At 36.5% G+C, this 21,076-nt stretch overlaps 2 protein-coding genes across 2 annotated transcripts; both read left to right on the top strand.

The window, feature by feature from the left end:
- Nucleotides 1-1,408: 1,408 nt before the first annotated feature.
- Nucleotides 1,409-4,251, top strand: LOC120199856 (systemin receptor SR160-like). Its single transcript, XM_039200848.1, has 3 exons — nt 1,409-2,183; nt 2,299-3,544; nt 3,687-4,251. The coding sequence occupies exons 1-3, from the start codon at nt 1,409-1,411 to the stop codon at nt 4,249-4,251; spliced, it is 2,586 nt and encodes an 861-aa protein (XP_039056779.1).
- Nucleotides 4,252-14,044: 9,793 nt separating this feature from the next.
- LOC120199855 (protein BRASSINOSTEROID INSENSITIVE 1-like) lies at nt 14,045-14,695 on the top strand. Its single transcript, XM_039200846.1, has 2 exons — nt 14,045-14,609; nt 14,664-14,695. Exons 1-2 carry the CDS (start codon nt 14,045-14,047, stop codon nt 14,693-14,695), a joined length of 597 nt encoding a protein of 198 aa, XP_039056777.1.
- Nucleotides 14,696-21,076: the final 6,381 nt, after the last annotated feature.

Genomic DNA, 21,076 nt, shown 5'->3' with positions numbered 1-21,076 from the left:
TTTCCAATATTTTTTAACTAGATAGACATGTCATCGAGTCTGATCAATTAGGTCGGATAATTTTGAATACCCCTAATAACATTTGGATTTGGCTGACGTTGGCAATAATACTCTTGAATGTTGACTGAAAAAGGACCACCAAGAAGGAAAATCAACTCTGCTGGGAGTAAAAATATATATTGGAAAGTAATTAAAATCCAGATTACAAAATGTTTTTAATGAAATGATTAATTATATCAAATATTTTTTTGAAAAATAATTTAAATTTTTGTAAGTACAATTGATACATAATTTAGAAAATATTTACGAATAACTTGATATGAGTAAAATTATTTGTATTTATTTCAAGTGATTTTTCAAATTTTATAATTATAATAATTAATGATGTATTAATAAATATAATTAGGAGTGAATAAAATTTGATTCAATTTAAAATTTAATTTTTAATTAAATTTGATGTCAAAAAATCGACTTAATTAAATTTTTTTCAAGTTTAAGTTATAAAATAGGGTTCAGAAAACTTGAAATTTTTAGTGATTAGTAGATTATTTTTAAGTTTGAGTAGAGTCTTTCAACTTTACATGACATATGTATATCATATATGAAAAAATATAAAGAAATATATATGTCTATCACATATGATTATAGAAAATCATTTAAATTAAAATCAATTAGTACCATAACATTATAAATATTTATAGTCAAATTTAAACAAAAATTTCGAACAAATCAACTTGAAAAAAATTAAATAAAATTTAAATTATAAAACAATACTCATCAATTCGACTAACTAAATTTGTTAACTCAATTTGATTAAATTGAATATCCACTCCTAAACACAATATAAATCGATATGCTAATAATGTTATGAAAGTTAAAACTAATAAAAATTACCCAAATCAAAGACTGATTTGTTTATATGTATAAAGGGCAAAAAAACATAAAGTGATTGTGGAACAAAAAAGAAATTTATTATAAAAGGAAGTTTAACTGTTTAAGGCTTGATCCATCCCCTAATCTGAAGCACTTAATTCATCAATCTAGAGAGACAAACATATTATAATCATGATTTAAATTAATAATTAAATGGGGTTAGATTAAGAAGTATAAGATTTATTAATAAAATGTAATTAATTAATTGAAGATGAGAAAGAGGAGAAGTGTGTCACATGGCATGTGAGCCAACAGCTGTTTCCATTCCCCCACTTTGATAAATACGCTTCTTACTATCTTCAGTTCCTCTTTCGACTCTCATTTTTTCTCTTTCCTTCGTCAAGACCCAAGCTTTTTCTTTCATTTTTTTCTCTTAAACCAGAGCTCTAGCTCTCTCTTGTTTTCTCTTTTATGGAAGGGCTCATACCTTAACCCCCTACTCTTTCTTTCTCCTACTCTCATTTTAATTCTAAAGATGAGACCTTTGTTTGCTTCAGGACCTTTCTTTTCTCACCTCATTCTCATTTCTCTTATTTCCTTTGAAGCTGCTTTTGTTGCTTCTTCTTCAAACAACAGGGATTCTCAACTACTTCTCGGTTTCAAAGCCAGCTTGCCGGACCAATCTGTTCTTCAAAACTGGGTTCCTAACCAAGACCCTTGCAGCTTCAGTGGTGTAACGTGCCAAGGCTCCGGAGTTTCCTCTGTTGAACTCGGTTACACCTTGTTAAACACGGATTTTCACTCAGTTGCTGCCTTTCTTTTAGCTCTGAAAAACTTGGAGTACCTTTCTTTGATGAAAGCCGGCATCACCGGCAACATTTCTTTCCGTTCTGGATCCAAGTGCAGCTCCCTGTTAACCACTTTAGATCTGTCTCAAAACACCTTGTCCGGTCCCGTTTCTACCGTTTCCGCCTTGGCTTCTTGCTCGAACTTGAAGTTTCTCAATCTATCAACCAACAGCCTCGTGTCTTCCGGTGGTGAAGAATCCAGGGGTTTGCAGCTGAGTTTGGAAGTTCTCGATCTTTCTTTCAACAAGCTTTCTGCTGTAAACGTGGTTCCTTGGATCCTTCATGGTGGTTGCAATGAGCTGAAGCACTTGGCTTTGAAAGGAAACGAGATTGCTGGTGAAATAGATGTCTCAAATTGCAGAAAATTGAAGATTTTGGATGTTTCTTGGAACAATTTCTCAATGGGGAATCCTTCATTGGAGGCTGCTCAGCTTTGGAACAGCTTGATATCTCCGGCAATAAGTTTTCCTTCGACATCACCCCTGCAATTTCTTCGTGCGTGAACTTAAATTTCTTGAATGTATCGAGCAACCAGTTCTCCGGTCGGATCCCGGCTTTGCCAACTTCCAATTTGCAGTACTTTATTTGGCCGACAATAAGTTTCAAGGACAGGTTCCTCTGTATTTAACGGAAGCTTGTTCAACCCTTGTGGAGCTGGTTCTCTCTTCAAACAATCTCTCTGGTATGCTTCCTACTGGCTTTGCTTCTTGTTCTTCCTTGAAGTCTTTCGATGTATCCACCAATAATTTCACCGGTAGACTCCCCATCGAGATATTCCAGAACATGAATTCCTTGAAGAAGCTTGGTTTAGCTTTTAATTACTTCTCTGGTCCTTTGCCTGAGTCTTTGTCCAGTCTTTTCAACCTGGAGGCTTTAGATCTCAGTTCCAACAGATTTTCAGGGTCAATTCCTATTTCTTTGTGTGAAAATCCCACAAACAGGTTACAAGTTCTTTATTTGCATAACAATATCTTAATTGGCTCGATTCCTGCTAGTCTCAGTAATTGTTCACAGCTTGTTTCACTCCATTTGAGTTTCAATTACCTCACGGGTACCATTCCCACCAGCTTGGGTGCTCTCTCTAAGCTTAAGGATTTGAGGCTTTGGTTGAATCAGCTCCATGGAGAAATCCCTCGGGAGCTCAGTTACATTCAGACACTCGAGACCTTGATTCTCGACTTCAATGAGTTGAGTGGAGCAATACCTTCTGGTCTAAGCAACTGTACCAAGTTGAACTGGATTTCGTTATCCAACAATAGGTTCACCGGTGAGATTCCCGCTTCGCTTGGCAAACTTTCGAGTCATGCGATTCTCAAGCTCAGCAATAACTCCTTCTATGGAAGAATCCCACCTGAGCTCGGAGATTGTCAAAGCTTGATATGGTTGGATCTTAATACAAATTACTTGAATGGGACTATCCCTCCGGTGCTGTTCAAACACTCTGGTAAAATAGCTGTCAATTTCATTGCCGGGAAGAGGTATATGTATGCCAAGAATGATGGGAGCAAAGAGTGCCATGGGTCGGGGAATCTACTCGAATTTTCCGGAATTCGTCAGGAACAGTTGGGTAGAATTTCCAGCCAGAACCCTTGCAACTTTACCAGAGTGTACGGAGGTCACACGCAGCCTACGTTCAACGATAATGGTTCCATGATTTTTCTTGATCTTTCGTACAATTTGCTGTTGGGGGCTATTCCGAAGGAGATTGGCACAATGCCATATCTGTTTATCTTGAATCTGGGTCACAACAATATCTCTGGAACCATCCCACAAGAGATTGGGAACTTAAAGGGCCTTGGCATTCTTGACCTTTCCTACAACAGGTTGGAAGGGTCAATTCCACAATCCATGACTGGCTGCACGTTGCTGAGTGAGATTAATCTGTCGAACAACCTTCTCTCTGGCATGATTCCAGAAACCGATCAGCTGAAACGCTTCTGGCTAGTGATTTTTTTAATAATTCAGGTCTCTGTGGTTTCCCTCTCCCCCTTGTGAGAATTCAGCTGCTGCTTCGGGTTCTGAGCATCGAAAGTCTCATTGCAGACAAGCCTCTCTTGCTGGGAGTGTGGCAATGGGATTGTTGTTCTCTCTTTTCTGCATCTTTGGTGTGATCATAGTTATTGTAGAGACTAAGAAAAGAAGGAAGAAACAAGAATCTTCTCTTGACGTTTATATGGACAGTTGTTCCCACTCTGGCGCAACGAATACCAGCTGGAAGTTAACAGGTGCTAGAGAAGCATTGAGCATCAACCTTGCTACGTTTGAAAAGCCCCTTCGGAAGTTTACCTTTGCTGATCTTCTAGAAGCCACTAATGGCTTCCATGACGACAGCCTTATTGGCTCTGGTGGTTTCGGTGATGTTTACAAGGCCCAGCTGAAAGACGGGAGTGTTGTTGCTATCAAGAAATTGATACATATAGTGGACAAGGTGACCGAGAAACGACGAAGATGGAAACCATTGGGAAGATCAAGCACAAGAACCTCGTTCCACTCTTGGGTTACTGTAAGGTGGGTGAGGAACGGCTTCTAGTTTACGAGTACATGTATGGAAGCTTAGAGGATGTTTTGCATGGTCAAAAGAAAGCTGGGATCAAATTGAATTAGGCAGGAAGAAGAAAGATAGCCATTGGAGCTGCAAGAGGGTTGGCATTTATGTACCATTACTGCATTCCTCATATAATTCATAGGGACATGTGTCGTAACCGTCTTTCGGTTGGGCTCCAGAATTGGGTTTCGACTTGAAAAATGTGGATTGGAGTCGCCACCGACCATTTTAAAACGAAGTTAGGTGGGTCGGACACCATCTTACATGATCTGCGTTTTTACCAGAAATGTATCGGGTTCGGGAGTCGGTTACGGTCAAGGAAGATTAGCACCTTTGAACCGCCCTTTCGGTACCAATTAATTTGTCGGTTGTCTTAGTTGCGAAAATTCGAAATTTAAATTAAAATTTAACAGTCCCGATTCAAATTACTTACAATTGATTGATTTGAATACCCTTAAAAGATAAAAATATTTGACTCATAACGAGTATAAAATCGAATTAGGATAGCAAGTGTGCAAAAGTGAGAATAATAAATAAAACAAAAAAAATAAAAAATAACAAAACACGTAAAAAATAATAATAAAATAAACAAAATGAATAAGATGTTTAAAAAACAAAGACACAGATAAAGGGAAAATATTAATGGAGTAAAAAAATAAAAAATATAAAAAAAATTAAAAAGAATAAAAATAATATGTACATATAAAGTAGTATTTACGAAAAAAATAAAAATAATAAATATATAATACTAAGTAAAACAAATAAAAAATAAAGATACACATGATATTAAGAAAAAAAATAATAGAAATAAAAAAAATAAAGTAAAAATATAATATATATAAATAAATAAAAACAAAAATAGAATATTAAGAAAATATATATATAAAAACGTATAAATTATAATATTAAGAAAAAATATATACATAATAAATGGAGAAAAATTAATACATCTATATATATATATATAATGATATAAGATATATATAATATAAATAATATAATATAAATAAAAAATAATATAGTAAATAAATAAAAAAAATATAATTAAAAATATATATATAGGGGACGAAATTAATATAAAAAGTAAAATTAAAGGGTAAATTTCAAGGTAAATTAAAGATTAAGATTGACTTGGGGGATATTAAATACTTTAAAAAAATGAACATGCCTCGGGAGTAGATCTAGGTACGAAACTTCGAAACCCCACCCCTTTTTGGTTATCGGCTCAACCCACGCTTTGGGTTATTCAAACCAAATCTCAAGAAAAATAACATGCACATGCGAGAAATAAACGAATCAATATAAAAAAATATGCTACATTTTATTTTCTTTTCGAATCGTTTACAATAGTTTTGCCTTTGTATTTTTTCGTGCTTTCCTTTGTATCTTGTATGTAAATCCTGCGTTACAAATGGGGAGGATTACATGTATTTATAGTGAAAAAAACTAACTATTTTTAGAATCCTATTAACAATAGAATCCTAATGCAACTAGACTCCTTGCTCGATTGTTGCACGTTTGTTGGTGTGGTTGTTGCTTTAAAAGATATGGTGGTGGAAGAGTCCTCTTAGGAGATGAACTCTTGCTAGTTCTATCTTCTAAGAAAATGGGAGTCTACAGCTGCCCCTCTTTATCTTTTTTCGTGGAACGAAAAATAGGACAAAGATAAAAAGACACAAATTTTTGTTCAGTGGAGTTGAAGAATAACTCCCTGTCGAATTAAGTTGCGGATGGCTCCTCCGTCGCGAAGTTGATTCCATCTTGAAATGATTTGAATCAGAATGTGGCTTCTAGTTGTAGTCCACTTTGGTCTTCTTCTCGGTTTAAAGACCTTGGCTAAAAATTTGACTGGAAAGTAATCCCTTGACTCCACAATGTGGTTGATATGCTCTCGAGCTGAATGAAACCGAACTCGAAAAGTCTTCGTTAAGAGATAGCTTTTCTCGACTTAAGCTATACTGACGAAAAAAAGGCTTCTTGCTACTAAGGCACGGCTAACCCAGATCTTCTTCTCGGCTTGAAAACCTTGATTGCAGCCGGATAATAGTGTGATTGAGGTGTCATCGAGCTGAATGGAATCAAACTCGACAATTTTCGTTGACAGATAGCCCTTCTTGCCTTGAGCTATGTTGTAAATTTAATTTACCTCTGAGTTGAATGTAATCGAACTTGAAGGTCTTTGGTGATAGATAACCCTTCTTTGAGTTGGATATCCTTCGTCATGAAGTTGAAATCCAATCTAGAGATGGATGTTGCTTATGTGCACGATTCCCCTTCGTCGTGAAGTTGAAACCGCGGGTGGCCCCTTCGTCGTGAAGTTGAGCCTGGTAATTGGATATCCTTCATCGTGAAGTTGAAATCCAAGTGGGTAGTATTGTTCCGAGTTCAATATCCTCCGTCGTGAAGTTGAAATTGGCTCTGGAACTGGGAAATTGTTTGTTGACAGCCAGTCGCCCCTTCGTTGTGAAGTTGAGCTTGTGTTGTCTCGAGTTCAATATCCTTCGCTGTGAAGTTGAAATTGACTCTGAATGAAACTGAAAAGTTGTTTGTTGACAATCAGTCGCCCCTTCGTTGTGAAGTTGAGCTTGTGTTGTCTTAAGTCCAATATCCCTCGCTGTGAAGTTAAAATTGGCTCTGAAACTGGGAAGCCCCTTCGTCGTGAAGTTGAGCCTCAAATGGCACGATATCCTTCGTCGTGGAGTTGAAATCGTGGATGTGCAGGTACGATATCCTCCGTCGTGGAGTTGAAATCGCGGATGGCTCCTTCGTCGTGAAGTTGAGCCTTGACTTGAATATCCTTCATCGTGAAGTTGAAATCCAAGTATTGTATGTTGTGGGTGGACACGATTCCCTTCGCCGTGAAGTTGAAACCGTGGATGACCCCTTTATTGTGAAGTTTGGCTTCGAGTTAGATATTCTCATCGTGAAGTTGAAATCTACTCTCGAGCAAATTGTGTCGCTTTGAGTTCAATATCCTTCGCCGCGAAGTTGAAATCGACTCTAGCTAAAACTTGAAAAAGTTATGCATATATGTGATGTTATGGATGCAATGCTCTTAGGTGTGCCTAAAATGCATATGCAACATATGTTATCTTGGGGCTCTGGAGAGAAATCTTGATCTCCGGTTGCCTGTCTGGAATCTTGATTCTTGAATCTTCAAGTTCTGATCCCTGATCTTGAATTCTTCAAATGTTCAAATTTGATGCGTACATTCTATTTTTAATTTGAGAAATGCTTCTCGACCATCTCAAGTATGTGTCTGAGCTGAGTGTAACGGTTCAGATGATGCTTTAAGAGAAGTTGTCTCAAAAGAGATAGAATTCATTTCAAGGGAAACTATCTCAAAGATATCTGTTGTTTCATGAAAACGGTCTCAAGGGAAACAAAATTTTGTTTTAAGGGAAATAAATTTGAAGATTTTGTGTTTCAAGAGAAACTGTCTCAAGGGAGACAAAATTTGTTTTAGGGGAAATAAATTTAAAGATTTTGTTTCAAGGGAAACTGTCTCAAGAGAGACGAAATTTGTTTCAAAAGAAACTGTCTCAAGAGAGACAAAACTTAGTTCCAAAAGAAACTGTCTCAAGGGAGACGAAATTTGTTTCAAATAAAACATATTCAAATATTTTGTTTCAAGGGAAACTGTCTCAAGAGAGACAAAATTTGTTTCAAGGGAAACTGTCTCAAGAGAGACGAAATTTATTTCAAGGGAAATGTTTTCAATGTTTATGTTTCAAGAGAAACTGTCTCAATGGAGGCAAAATTTTGTTTCAAGGGAAACTATCTCAAGAGAGACAAAATTCATTTCAAATGAAATGTTTTCAATGTTTTTGTTTCAAGAGAAATTGTCTCAAGGGAGACAAAATTTTGTTTCAAGGGAAACTATCTCAAGCGAGATAAAATCTTCTTTTTAAAAACAGTCTTGAGTGAAATGAAATGCCTTCTTTCAAGTGAAACAGTCTCAAGTGAGACAAAGTCTGTTTTAAGAAAAGCAATCTCAAGTGAGATAATCATCTGCATTAAATGAGACTGTCTCAAGCGAGACAAAATTTATATTGGAAATGTTGAATCTGAAGATGAATGTCGATCTTTCAATCTGTCGAGTTGGTTGAAGTGTGACTTCTTGCTGCTGAGTTAAGCAATCACCATCAATTTTTACAAACTCTTTTGAATCAAATATCTTTCTCCTTGAAGTTGAAACTTGACTTTAAAGCTACAAAACTTATGTATGTGAAAAAATGATAAATATGATGCTCTAAAATGTATGCATAATGAATGAGTTCTTGTTTTATTCCTTGGATAGAATCTTATTTTTTGCTTGTTGGTTCCTACATGTGGAGGAAAAGCCTTCGGAATATCTGATCGTTCGCATCAGATTTTGAATCCCCGGAGATGCCCCATTATTCAATGTTGAATCTCCAAAAATGCTCCAACATTAAAATTGCCCCTATTGTTCCTCATTTCTTGCTTCAACATTAATTCTAAGCATGAGATTACTATCTGATAGCCACATGTCATTTACCAAGATCCACTCTAGAGAGATTGTCTTGTTTGAAAAAATGTTTCTCTTTTATTTTCAAAGTTCTGAAAATATCAATTAAAGAGTTTCAAAAATGTTTAATCAAAAGTTTTGAAAATATTGCCCCTTTCACGGTTTTACAATTGAGACGAATCATAAAAGTAGAGTTCATTGGATATCAAAGAATTAATTACAATGTTAATCCTTCAATAAATTATAGCTATTTGACACGTGCCAAGATCAAAGCTATTTTTGGGAAATGGTTAAGTAAGGAAAGAATAAAAAGTCTCAGGTTATTGTGTTTGGTCAAAGGTTTGACATTTTTTGTTTATTTGAGGCTCAAAGGTTTGATGGGGTACCTTGTATGCTCCTCTACTGGAAGTGTTCTCCGACTCCCAACTTTCATGGTCATGCTCGGATTGTGCGATGCCTTATCAAGGAATTTGTGCGATCGCCTTAGCTGCCCAATTTTCGTATTCGAGCCGCCTTTTCAGGTTTTCAACTCGAATCCTCCTTTGGTTTCAAGACGTCATTCGTAATTTACGCCTTGAACCCCCCTTTGTTATTTTTCTCTATTATACATTAATTACACTGTTTTTTTGCAAATAACGATTAGTCCTGATGGGCGGGATGAAATCTGAAGATAATCTCTTCTGTTTAGAAATCCATGTATGATTAGAAGGGACTTTTAAGGCACATAACGTAGGTCATGGTTCATGGTTATAAAATAAATGGATAAAAGTCTTAAACAAGTGTTTAAGGGTGATTGAACCAAGGATCAATTCATTCTGACGTCTTCAATCATATCTTGCTCAATTTGAATCTGCTCGTATGTGTGTGTCTTTTGATGCTCTATGATCTTCGAGTGGAGTGATTCATAAATTCAGAAATGATTGTGCTTGATCAATCTCATTTGATGCTCTATGATCTTCGAGTGAAGTGGTTCAGTGATTTGATCAATCTCATAGTTTGAATCTCGATGCGTCGTTTAAATCGAGAGAATCTTTGCATATGCATATTGTCTTCTTTTTTCTTCAATTTTCCTTGTTTTTTCTCTTTTTATTTTCTCTTTTCTTTTTTTCTCTTTTTTCTCTTTTTGTTTTGATTGAATCTTTGCACTTGGCATTTGGTTCACCTTTCGGTATCTCATCTGAATCAATGTCTTCACTCATGCGAGCATATTTTCTCCACTTTGCCCCCAGTGTGGAGGGTGATCCTTGGTTAGGGTTGAATCAGAAGAAAAAAATACTATAGGCTCAAAAGGGGACACAAGGGATATATATTTTCTCTTGTTGTGAAGGGATGAAGAAAGAAAGTCGTTCATCATTTCATACATGGAAGTCCTCACAGAAGAGGTATCCCCAGGGGGATAGATTTTCATGATTAATTTTATTCACATGAAAACAGTGTAATTAATGCATGGTAGAATTATTTCGAGTGAATTCTTCTTTCTGCTTCTTTCCCCCAACATGTCTCAATGTTCAGGCTCCCTGCGAGATGCCCCAAGTTGTGTCTTAGAAGAATGCTCATGTTCAAATGAACAACTCAATGCCTTGGTTTTAATGGTATAAAAATGTCAATTTTGAGTCTAAAAAGACAATGATGTGACTTTATTGACTCAAAGATAGGTATGGGTGTATCAAAAAGATAAAGGCATTGTTAAAAAATTTCAAAGGGAGGTAATGTCAAAATTTGGTCTTTTTGGTAATGACCATGAGTTATTTTGGGTAAAGAATCAAGGTATTTTATTTTGAGGTTTGACATGATAAGAAAGGTATAACCTTGTCATATATCAAAAATCCATAATTCTTGAAGAATTAAAAGAATCCTTAATTCATTTAATATTTGAAAAACTAAAGATTAAGATTTGTTCAATCGCTCCACCTTAGAAAGTAGGATAAATTCAATCGTTTAAAAGATACAAACATGAAAGATCAAAGACTTGTTTAAACAAAATAATCCTCTAAGTGCAAATGATATATGCAATGCCCCTTCTTCGGTTGTCCGTGCCCCTGAACCCATCAGGTTTTGGATCTGCGCTTCAGCGCCTTATAGTTCTCAAAGAAATATTTGGAGCATCCTATGTGGCAACTGCAAACAGCTTCAACATCATAGCCCTTAGGATATGTGGACTATTTTCTCAGATCATCTTGGCAGGCTTAGTCGTACAACCAGCTGATCGAGCTCATTCGTTATGATTTCAGTTTTTCTTTTGATGTTACAATCTTGCTTCTATGTGGTGTCATGTGGTTAAAACCACTTCATCGAATTCTCCATGAAGAAATTTCATGTTTATGAAAATGCTTAAAAATGAAATGTAGATGCAAAATGCAAAATGCAAAAATGCATGAAATGCTCGAAGCATTGATCCAAAAACATGTCTGTTATTGTAAATAACCTTTATTGGGACAAAAGTGTTTTATCTTTTAAGAGACAATAAACATATTTAAAGGTACATCCGGACTAAATCCTCTAGACCCGGAACAGGTTGACTAGTTATTTGCCTTCGTCTTTCACCGGTTGAATAACCTGTTGAACCACTCCGGCCTCTCTGGATGAACCATGAAAATGTTGAGTTGTTTTTTGTACTGGTTCCCAAAAAGTATCGAATGACTGCATCTCTGGCTTTCATCCTTTGTTGAATCGGAAATTCCATTGAAATCCTCCATCAAAGGGATTATCCGAAGTTCATTTGCTTGTTTCTTGAATTTGTCGGCAGTGACTTGCCATCTTGTTCTTGTTGTCTTTGAATGGACTCTCGAGGTCAGTAACCTTTTTCTCGTCTTGCCCCTGCCATCTTTGTCAACCCATTCTTGAAAAGTTAACTTTTGATGTACTTGATTGTGGGCACCATGTCTTCTTGATCGAATGTGACACATAGTTGTCTTGCAAATTGTCCTCATTTTCTTTCTGAGTCTTTTCTGACCATAGTCGGACCCTGCGTTTTTCATCTCTTGTATTACAACCCCTTTGTCCATTAATGCAAATTATTTATGGTTAACGAACACGTTTTTTTGTGTGGATCAACACCTCTTTTGAATGATACAGATGATGGAAATAAAATAAAAGAGAGAAAAATTGAAAAGAGTTAGTAAGGTAAATATAATAATAATGAAAATAAAAGGTCCTACCCCACATGATATCTACCCCACATGCTTTAATTCTTACCCGACATGATCTCTATCCCGTATCTATCCGCATATTTTTCTAGTTCGCATGCTTTGAACAGAAAGTAATACATGAAACAAAGCAACCTAGGGTTTGGAATGAGGTTTTGGGGTGGGCTCTAATTCTCATAGCCTCCCGGTTTAGGTTCTGAAAAACGGGACCCGAGTTCTCCTTACCGGTGCCCCCTTGGGCTTACTAGACCCTTAGTACTAAGCCCATTACAAGCTTATGTGGACTAAGTTAAACTCGAGAGGAAACATTCCCTTATGCCCACACGGTGAATAAATTCACACGAAGACATAAGGTATATGAATCCCAAAGGCTACTTGCTAGGCCCGCACGGTGAATAAATTCACATGAAGGCGTCGCTTTCACCCTCACTTAAAAGGGTTCGGAGCTCGGGTATAGAGCTAGAGATGGAAACTTTTTCAAAAATCTAAAATCATTGAAAAAACGTCAATACAACTATTTTCTTGAAAAAAATAATCAAAGATAAATAATTGGAATCGAATAAATAAATTAAAATTTAAACTTGTAATTTTCGCTAAAAAAAGACAACCGAAAATTAATTTCGGCCTGACTCACTTACCTGTCCCCAGCGGAGTCGCCAAGCTGTCGTAACCGTCTTTCGGTTGGGCCTCGAAATTGGGCTTCGACTTGAAAAATGTGGATTGGAATCGCCACCGACCATTTTAAACCGAATTTAGGTGGGTCGGACACTATCTTACCTAATCTGCGTTTTTACCTGAAATGTGTCGGGTTCGGGAATCGGTTACGGTCAAGGAAGGATTAGCACCCTTGAACCGCCCTTTCGGTACCAATTAATTTGTCGGTTGTCTTAGTTGCGAAAATTCGAAATTAAAATTAAAATTTAACAGACCCGATTCAAATTACTTACAATTGATTGATTTGAATACCCTTAAAAGATAAAAATGTTTGACTCGTAGCGGAGTATAAAATCGAATTAGGATAGAAAGTGTGCAAACGTAAGAATAATAAATAAAACAATAAAAAATGAAAATAACAAAACACGTAAAAATTAATAAAAAAAATAATAATAATAAACAAAATGAATAAAATGTTTAAAAAACAAAGACACAGATAAAGGGAAAATATTAATGAAGTAAAAAAATAAAAAAGGTAAAAGAAATTAAAAAGGAATAAAAATAATGTGTACATATAAAGTAGTATTTACTAAAACAAATAAAAATAATAAATATATAATACTAAGTAAAACAAATAAAAATAAAGATATACATGATATTAAGAAAAATATAATAGAAAAAAATAAAATAAAGTAAAAATATAATATATATAAATAAAAATAAAAATAGAATATTAAGAAAATATATACATAAAAACGTTTAAAATATAATATTAAGAAAACACATATATATACATAGTAAATGGAGAAAAATTAATACATCTATACATATATATATATATATATAATGATATAAGATATATATAATAAAATAATATAATATAAATAAAAAAAGGAATATAGTAAATAAATAAATAAATATAATTAAAATATATATATATATAGGGGATGAAATTAATATAAAAGTAAAATTAAAGGGTAAATTTCAAGGTAAATTAAAGATTAAGATTGACTTCGGGGGAATATTAAATACTTTAAAAAAATGAACATGCCTCGGGAGTAGATCTAGGTTTGAAACTTCGAAACCCCACCCCTTTTTGGTCATCGGCGCAACCCACGCTTTAAGTTATTCAAACCAAATCTCAAGAAAAATAACATGCACATGCGAGAAATGAACGAATCAATGTAAAAAAAGATGCTACCTTTTATTTCCTTTTCGAATCGTTTACAATAGGTTTGCCTTTGTATTTTTTCGTGCTTTCCTCTGTATCTTGTATGTAAATCATGTGTTACAAATGGGGAGGATTACATGTATTTATAGTGAAAAAAACTAACTATTTTTAGAATCCTATTAACAATAGAATCTTAATGCAACTAGACTCCTTGCTCGGTTGTTACACGTTTATTGGTGTGGTTGTTGCTTTAAAAGATATGGTGGTGGAAGAATCCTCTTAGGAGATGAACTCTTGCTAGTTTTATCTTTTAAGAAAATGGGTGTCTACAACATGAAATCAAGCAATGTCCTGCTTGATGAGAACTTGGAAGCCAGAGTTTCTGATTTCGGGATGGCAAGGCTTATGAGTGCAATGGATACACATTTGAGTGTCAGCATATTAGCGGGTACTCCCGGCTATGTTCCTCCAGAATACTACCAGAGCTTTCGATGTTCAACGAAGGGTGATGTTTACAGTTACAGCGTTGTCTTGCTCGAGTTGCTAACAGGGAAAAGGTCTACAGATTCAGCCGATTTCAGAGATAACAATCTTGTGGGACGGGTGGAACAGCATGCCAAGCTTAAAATAAGTGATGTCTTTGACCCAGAGCTGATGAAAGAGGATCCCAACCTCAAGATAGAACTCTTACAACACTTAAAGGTAGCATGTGCTTGCTTGGACGATCGACATTGGAGACAACCCACGATGATTCAAGTGATGGCAATGTTCAAGGAAATACAAGCAGGGTCTGGACTCGACTCTCAATCGACCATTGTCATCGACGACGGAGGTTTTAACACAATCGAAATGGTAGACATGACCATAAAAGAAGTCCCTGAAGGTAGGTAAGCAGCAGATGTAAAAACTAAAATTTTCACGAGAAATTCTTTTGCAGATAAAGAAGGTGGTGGGATTGATTTCCCATAGAATTTTCCATCTTCTTTACTTCAAGAATCGAATACAACTGCCCTCTTTGTATCTCTGCCATTTCATGTATCTATCTTGTATCCCTCCCAAAAATCTTGTTATAAATTAAAACAGAAAAATTAATTTGTTGCTCGACTTTTTTATAAATGTGTATATATAGTACTAGTTGTTGGCATTTTTATCGAAAAATTATTGGTGACCGGTATATTTACCGATCTAACACTAGTCAGATTATATTTCCCGATCTAACACCCGTAGCAGTAAAGCGCGCTCCCTGTCCCGCGCTATATGCTGATTTGGCACCACGTGGGGTATAGCGTACCCCCTGTACCACGCTATACACTGACATGGCTTACACGTGGGTATAGCCTACCCCCTGTTCCGCGCTATAGCTATTTATCTGACACGTGGGGTATAGCGCGGTACAGGGGTACTATACCTTTAATTACCCCCAACCTTCCCTATAAATACCCCTCGTCCATTACTTTCATCATACCATATTCTCTCAAATACTCTCTCTGTTTAAGGTATATTTTATAATATTTTTAATATTATGTATTTAATTTATTTAAGTATTTTACTTTATTTATTATTTTACTAATATAATTGTTTTACATATATATAATGGAAGGCGGTCTACTTCGCTTGGATGGAAATCATATATCTCGATGCTTTACTGATACGGTAACATTTTAACGTTTTAATTTAATTTAAATTATTTGTTGATTTATTTAATGCATGATTATTAGATTAAGAAATAATTTGTGTAATTATTATTTTTTAGGAGAATGACCTGTATTAGATCATTTTATTAGGAATCTTAAGTTAGTGATATCTAGTTGTGTCTTGTCGTATTTAGTAGAGGCTAGATTTGGTTACATAGGTAGATATCAGGGTCACTGTAAGATAGAACCATACCTTATTTCTGCCTTATTAGAGCGGTGGAGGCCGAAGACCCACACATTCCATCTTCCGTGCGGAGAGTGCACGATTACACTTGAGGATGTTGCTAAGCACCTAGGGCTTTCTGTGGATGGAGATGTGATATCAGGGATCTCGCATGGTTCCTGGACTACTTTGTGTCGGGATAATCTATGACGTGTCCCGGAAAGTTTTATCAGAGGTAGGATACCGTTAAATTGGTTAGATGCCAATTTTCGGGAGTTGAGCGCAGACGCCTTGAGGATGAAGTTAAGATGTATGCACGGGCATGCATACTGCAGTTGATAGGAGGGTTCCTGATACTGGACAAATCGCGCAACCTAGTTCAATGCATGTGGTTGCGACATCTTAGCGATTTTTGTCTGGCCGGATCATTCAATTGGGGCTCGGCAGTTTTGGCTTTACTGTACAAGGAGATGTGTGGAGCCACTGACTACAGGCGTAATGCTATCAGCGGATGTCTCCTGCTGCTGCAGTCTTGTGCATGGTATCGATTGCCCTTTTTATGTCTCGTTATGAAGAACCCATTCGTATTTCCACTACTTCTGAGGTAATTATAAAACTGATTTTGTATATTAATAATTTTATATAAGGTATAATTTTTTTTCCTTGAATAGGTGGTCTACTAATAGGAAAAATCATCAGGAGCTACATGATGATTTAGAAAATATTAGGGTGCTAATCGATCATAATGCTGGCACACATGTATGAATTTTAATGTTTAAAAATCGATTTTAGATTATAGTTATATAATTAGATTATTATTTTGATAAAAATTATATAATATTTTTTTAGTTTGAATGGGTGTCATATTGTACTGATGATGTAAGGGCGGTGATCCCACCTGAGTTGAAGGGCCCATCAGATGTTTGGATGGTGATGGTCTCTCTGATCTGTTATACGACCGTCGAGTGGCACTCTACTGATCGCATGTTCCGGCAGTTTGGTTGTTTTCAACCAATTTTGGAAGCACCTCGAAATGGACGAGTTGCATAGCTTAGATAGACGCGGCAAGACAGATACAGATTGGCTGGTGAGGCATCATGAGTGGGTCGTGTTGTGGGAGGATCGACATCGGCGCCTTCCCCGTAGAGCCCATTTTTTATGACCTCTTGATGTTTGCTGATAGTTATTATGAGTGGTTCAACAGTAATGGGAAACTGTTTCTACTTCCCGAGGATGCACGAGGGCAGACCTTTCCGTGACGTCGACAGAGACGTTCACCGACACAGCACCATCGTCCCCCGACTCGTGGACAGAGAACAAGTGCTTCCGGTTCATCCTCAGCTATACCAGCAGGACCTTCACAGCAGCCACTGCAGCCATTTATGATGCCGCAACCATATATGATGCCGCCGTCTTTCCATTACCAGATGTCGCCGCCGCCGCCTTCACAGATGACCCCTCCTAGAGGCTATTATGGGTCTATGTTTGTAGATCCGACCTGGGGTTCATATACTGGATATCTGGCGAGTCCAGCCTCATCACCCATGGCCGCATCACAGACACCTCCTGTACAGTTTTCACACTCAGCGATGTCTGGGTTTTATGAGTTTTCGCAGGCCGGTGGGATAGTCAGTCATACACCTCCAGGGTCCTTATTCTATGGAGGTTCTTCGTCGTCATCAACTCCTCATCAACCTAATGTACCTGCTCAGGACGATGACGACGACGATGACGACGACGACGACGATGATGATGACAGCGAGGAGTCAGAACCAGTGATATGAAGAAATGCTCCTCGAGACCGACAGCCACTGCCCTGCGGAACACATTCGCGACGCAGGCATCGATAGATTTTTTATTATATTTGTATTTACTTTATTTTGTTAAATTGTAATTTTTTTATTATTTCTCATTTAATACTTACTTTATTTTGTTAAATTTATTGGACTTTTTTTAATGTATTTTAGTTAATTTTATTTATTACCATTTAATATCAGTTATTGTAATTTGGTTATCATTTACCTTTTAATTCTTATTGTAAGTTTGTTGTATTTAAATACCAAATTGTTATTAGTTTGATAAAATTTAATGATTGTGTTCGTTTTATTAATCTTCATCAGCGATTATCGAATGACATTAACTTGAAGTAAATACAAATTAAAGTACAAGAATTATTATTTGATAAACAAATACATCATTTCCTCATCAATTGTTACTTGATGACAACAGAAGTGGACATGTTTTTCTAGTGTGTCTTGGGTTTCTACAATGGTCACATATTCTGTCTTGTCTAGATCTTTCTCGAATATCTATATCGCAATAAATTCGATTGGATTTTGGACGACCACGCTCTCTCAATAAACTCAGATTTGGTACAATCGGAAGCCAATCTTGAACCTCATCAGGGTCTTTGTCATTACCTATGGGGGGAAACTCAAATTTGTATACCTTAAAAACTTCATATAGTAGGTATATGGGATCCACAAAATGGTTATAGTCTTGAAGTGTATGCGAGCAAGCTGCTATCACATGAGAGCATGGATACTTCAGAGCTTGAAAAAACCTGCAGTTACACGTTCTGTCCCTTAGATTTACTCTTAACGACACAGCTTCAATCCCTTGAAGAGGTCGCGGCAACTTTGTGACACGAAACATTTCATACCTTCTAGAGAAGCTTGTTACAGACATTCCATTTGATGCAGCAATTTTTTTCTGTAGATCTGCAACTAATATAGGGTGATAGACATGACCGCCTTACATCCAGGTTTGAGCTTATCCCCCAAGCTTTGCAAAAAGCACCCCCAAACGAAAATATGTAGCTTTTACCAAAGCCGCTACAGGTAAGTGACGTGCACCCTTTAAGGTTGAATTGATTGCCTCAGCCAAGTTGGTTGTCATGTGTCCATATCAATATTCACCATCATATGCGTTCATCTATATTTCTTTATCGATGAGGCTGATGTAATCGTATCCTTCCTCGTTCTTCGCCTGTAAATCTTGAAGCATTGATTCAAATGTTCGAGGAAGTAGTTCGTAACCTGATCAAAAAATGTATAACTTACTAACTTGCTTTCTTTGCAAAATTAAAACAATTGAAAGAAAACAAACTACATCAGTTTCACTTACCATGCGCACAATTAATTGACGCTCATCATTCTTCTTGTACCTTCCATGATAGTTCGCAGCAATGTGTCGGAGACAATACCTATGTTGAACAAAGGATGGTTGCCGCATTGGACCCAAAGACTCCATTGCTGCTTTGAGCCCAGCTCCACGATCTGAAATGACACAGATGTTTTCCCTCGTGATAACATGTGCACATAAATTTTGGAGGAAAAAAAGCCCAAGAATCTGTATCTTCTCCTTTGACAATAGCAAAAGTAACTGGAAGAATGTTGCGATTGCCATCTTGGACAACTGCCAATAATAAAACTTGCTTGTATTTTCCATACAAGAAAGTCACGTCGATCTGGACCACAGGCTTGCAGTATTTGGCAGCATTAACGCACTGTGGGTAACTCCAAAAAACCCGATAGAATTGGCTTTGATCGCGAAGAACTCGATCATTATGGTATGCATAGGAGCTTTCGAAGTCCACAATTGTCCCAGATTCAACGTCCGCACCAGCCTAAACCAACCTGGAAGTTCGTTGTAAGATGCATCACATTCACCATGAAGTTTGACAATGGCATTTTGTTTTGCCAACTAAGCTTTTTTATAGGAGACAGTGTACCCATACTGTGATTGTATAGCTGAAATCAAAACAACAACAGTTATATGAGAGCTTGCTTTTACCATGGCCATGATGGCTTGGCATATCATTTCAGAGTCCAAATTGGAATGATCTTGGTTGACCCCTCCAGCACAACATATGTAAGGACCGTTGTATACTATTAGTTCTCATATGTTATTTTCCTCATCATTTTCGATACGCGAACCATCCAATTGCATCCGTTTTTGCGTCGGGCACAATAGCATACATATTTTTTGGTCGTCAATCGATTGACTCTGAACTGAACAGAATTACGGATATTGTAATTTTTTATAGCCATCGCCGCTTCTTTTTTGCTTGAAAACTCCATGCCTAAATATAACTCACCATTATTTATTGATGAGTAATATCCATAGTCACCGATATGAGGCATATCCGCAAATTCTGGCCCGTACATTGCACCATAATCAACTTCATACATGTGTGCAGGAGGGTCAGTTTGTGCCACATTTCCTGGAACTTCATCATCATCGGAGTTGAATTGCGGTGATTCGGGTGAATGAATAGTCCAATCTCAGCACCATCCGCACCAGGCTCACGAAGCTGTTCTTCTAGTGGAGATGATGGTTCCTCCATGCTCTCCATATTTAGGTCGAAGAACCTACTACTTGCACGCCTTCCCCTTGAACTGGAAGGCATATCGACATTGACGTCGAAAAAGCTCGCAGTCGAATGCCTCCCCCTGGAGCTTAAAGCCATCGTGTCAAATGGAAACTGCACAGATGCTTGCGTCGATGGCATCTCCATATGGTCAAAGAAATTTGCAGATAAATGCCTTCCCCTTGAACTGGACACGGTGTTGCCATACGGATTGTTCGTGAACCCACATCGGTACATATCGTAAGGAGTTGCGGATGAATGTCTCCCCATTATGGCATTAAAATCATTACACATTACTATAGTCGGGCTGTCAACTTGATCAACTTGTTCAACCAGCCCATAGTGGAAGCTTAATGATTGACCTCGAACAACACGCACTTAAATAAAATGTGCATACATCTCAATAGCGACGTCTGAATAATTACTTTGAGCTTCAACCATCATTTGAACATCATCATTGTTCGAAAGTTCGAACGCTGTATAAGTTAATGGCAACAATGATGTTGGAAATCTGTACTGCAACGACGACATTTTTCTACTACTTCCAACATGAATCTTCCTCGAAATCTTCGTTATCAGCTCCTCATGAGTTATGTTTCTCTTGAATGATATTTTAACACGCTCATTTGATACGAAAACAACGTCGGTTTCATCTTATATATACAATAGCTAAAAGTCGCGACATTCTTTGAGTTTAAAAGTGCGGCAATATTATATATGCAAAAAAAATAACTCAAACAAACCTGATTAAATAAATTATATATGAACGAAAATATAACACAATAAATTTTTTACACATCAACGTAAATAATTTAAATAATATAATTTTATATTATTACCTGCACTGTAAAACTATTTTGACGTATGCTCCTGCTTTTCAAAAATTAATTGAAAATAATTAGTGTAATATTTTTTTAAATAATCATAATAAACAATAAGTATAATAAAAAATTATAACAAAAATCGCACGAACTTCTAAATCAAATATGAGAAAATTACCAGAATTATTACTCGTTGACGGAATTGTTGTATTAATTTATAAGTTGAGAGGAGAGATGTGAGGAGATGTGAGAAACTTAACCGGGAGCGCGGTACCTGCACCGCGCTATATGTAATTATTC

Source organism: Hibiscus syriacus, unplaced genomic scaffold, assembly GCF_006381635.1.
Source record: "Hibiscus syriacus cultivar Baekdansim isolate YM2019G1 unplaced genomic scaffold, ASM638163v2 tig00005678_pilon, whole genome shotgun sequence".
Classification (NCBI taxonomy): Eukaryota; Viridiplantae; Streptophyta; class Magnoliopsida; order Malvales; family Malvaceae; genus Hibiscus; species Hibiscus syriacus.
Note: the sequence above shows the minus strand (reverse complement) of the source record. Positions and strands in the feature narration are given on the sequence as shown.

Bases quoted from the DNA above. Each gene is read 5' to 3' on its own strand.
- LOC120199856 (XM_039200848.1), top strand. From the start codon at position 1,409: ATGAGACCTTTGTTTGCTTCAGGACCTTTCTTTTCTCACCTCATTCTC. The intron at 2,184-2,298 runs GTTTTCCTTCGA...TCCAATTTGCAG, and splicing joins CTTGATATCTCCGGCAATAA to TACTTTATTTGGCCGACAAT. The intron at 3,545-3,686 runs GTTGGAAGGGTC...TTAATAATTCAG, and splicing joins CTTGACCTTTCCTACAACAG to GTCTCTGTGGTTTCCCTCTC.
- LOC120199855 (XM_039200846.1), top strand. From the start codon at position 14,045: ATGGGTGTCTACAACATGAAATCAAGCAATGTCCTGCTTGATGAGAAC. The intron at 14,610-14,663 runs GTAGGTAAGCAG...ATTCTTTTGCAG, and splicing joins CATAAAAGAAGTCCCTGAAG to ATAAAGAAGGTGGTGGGATT.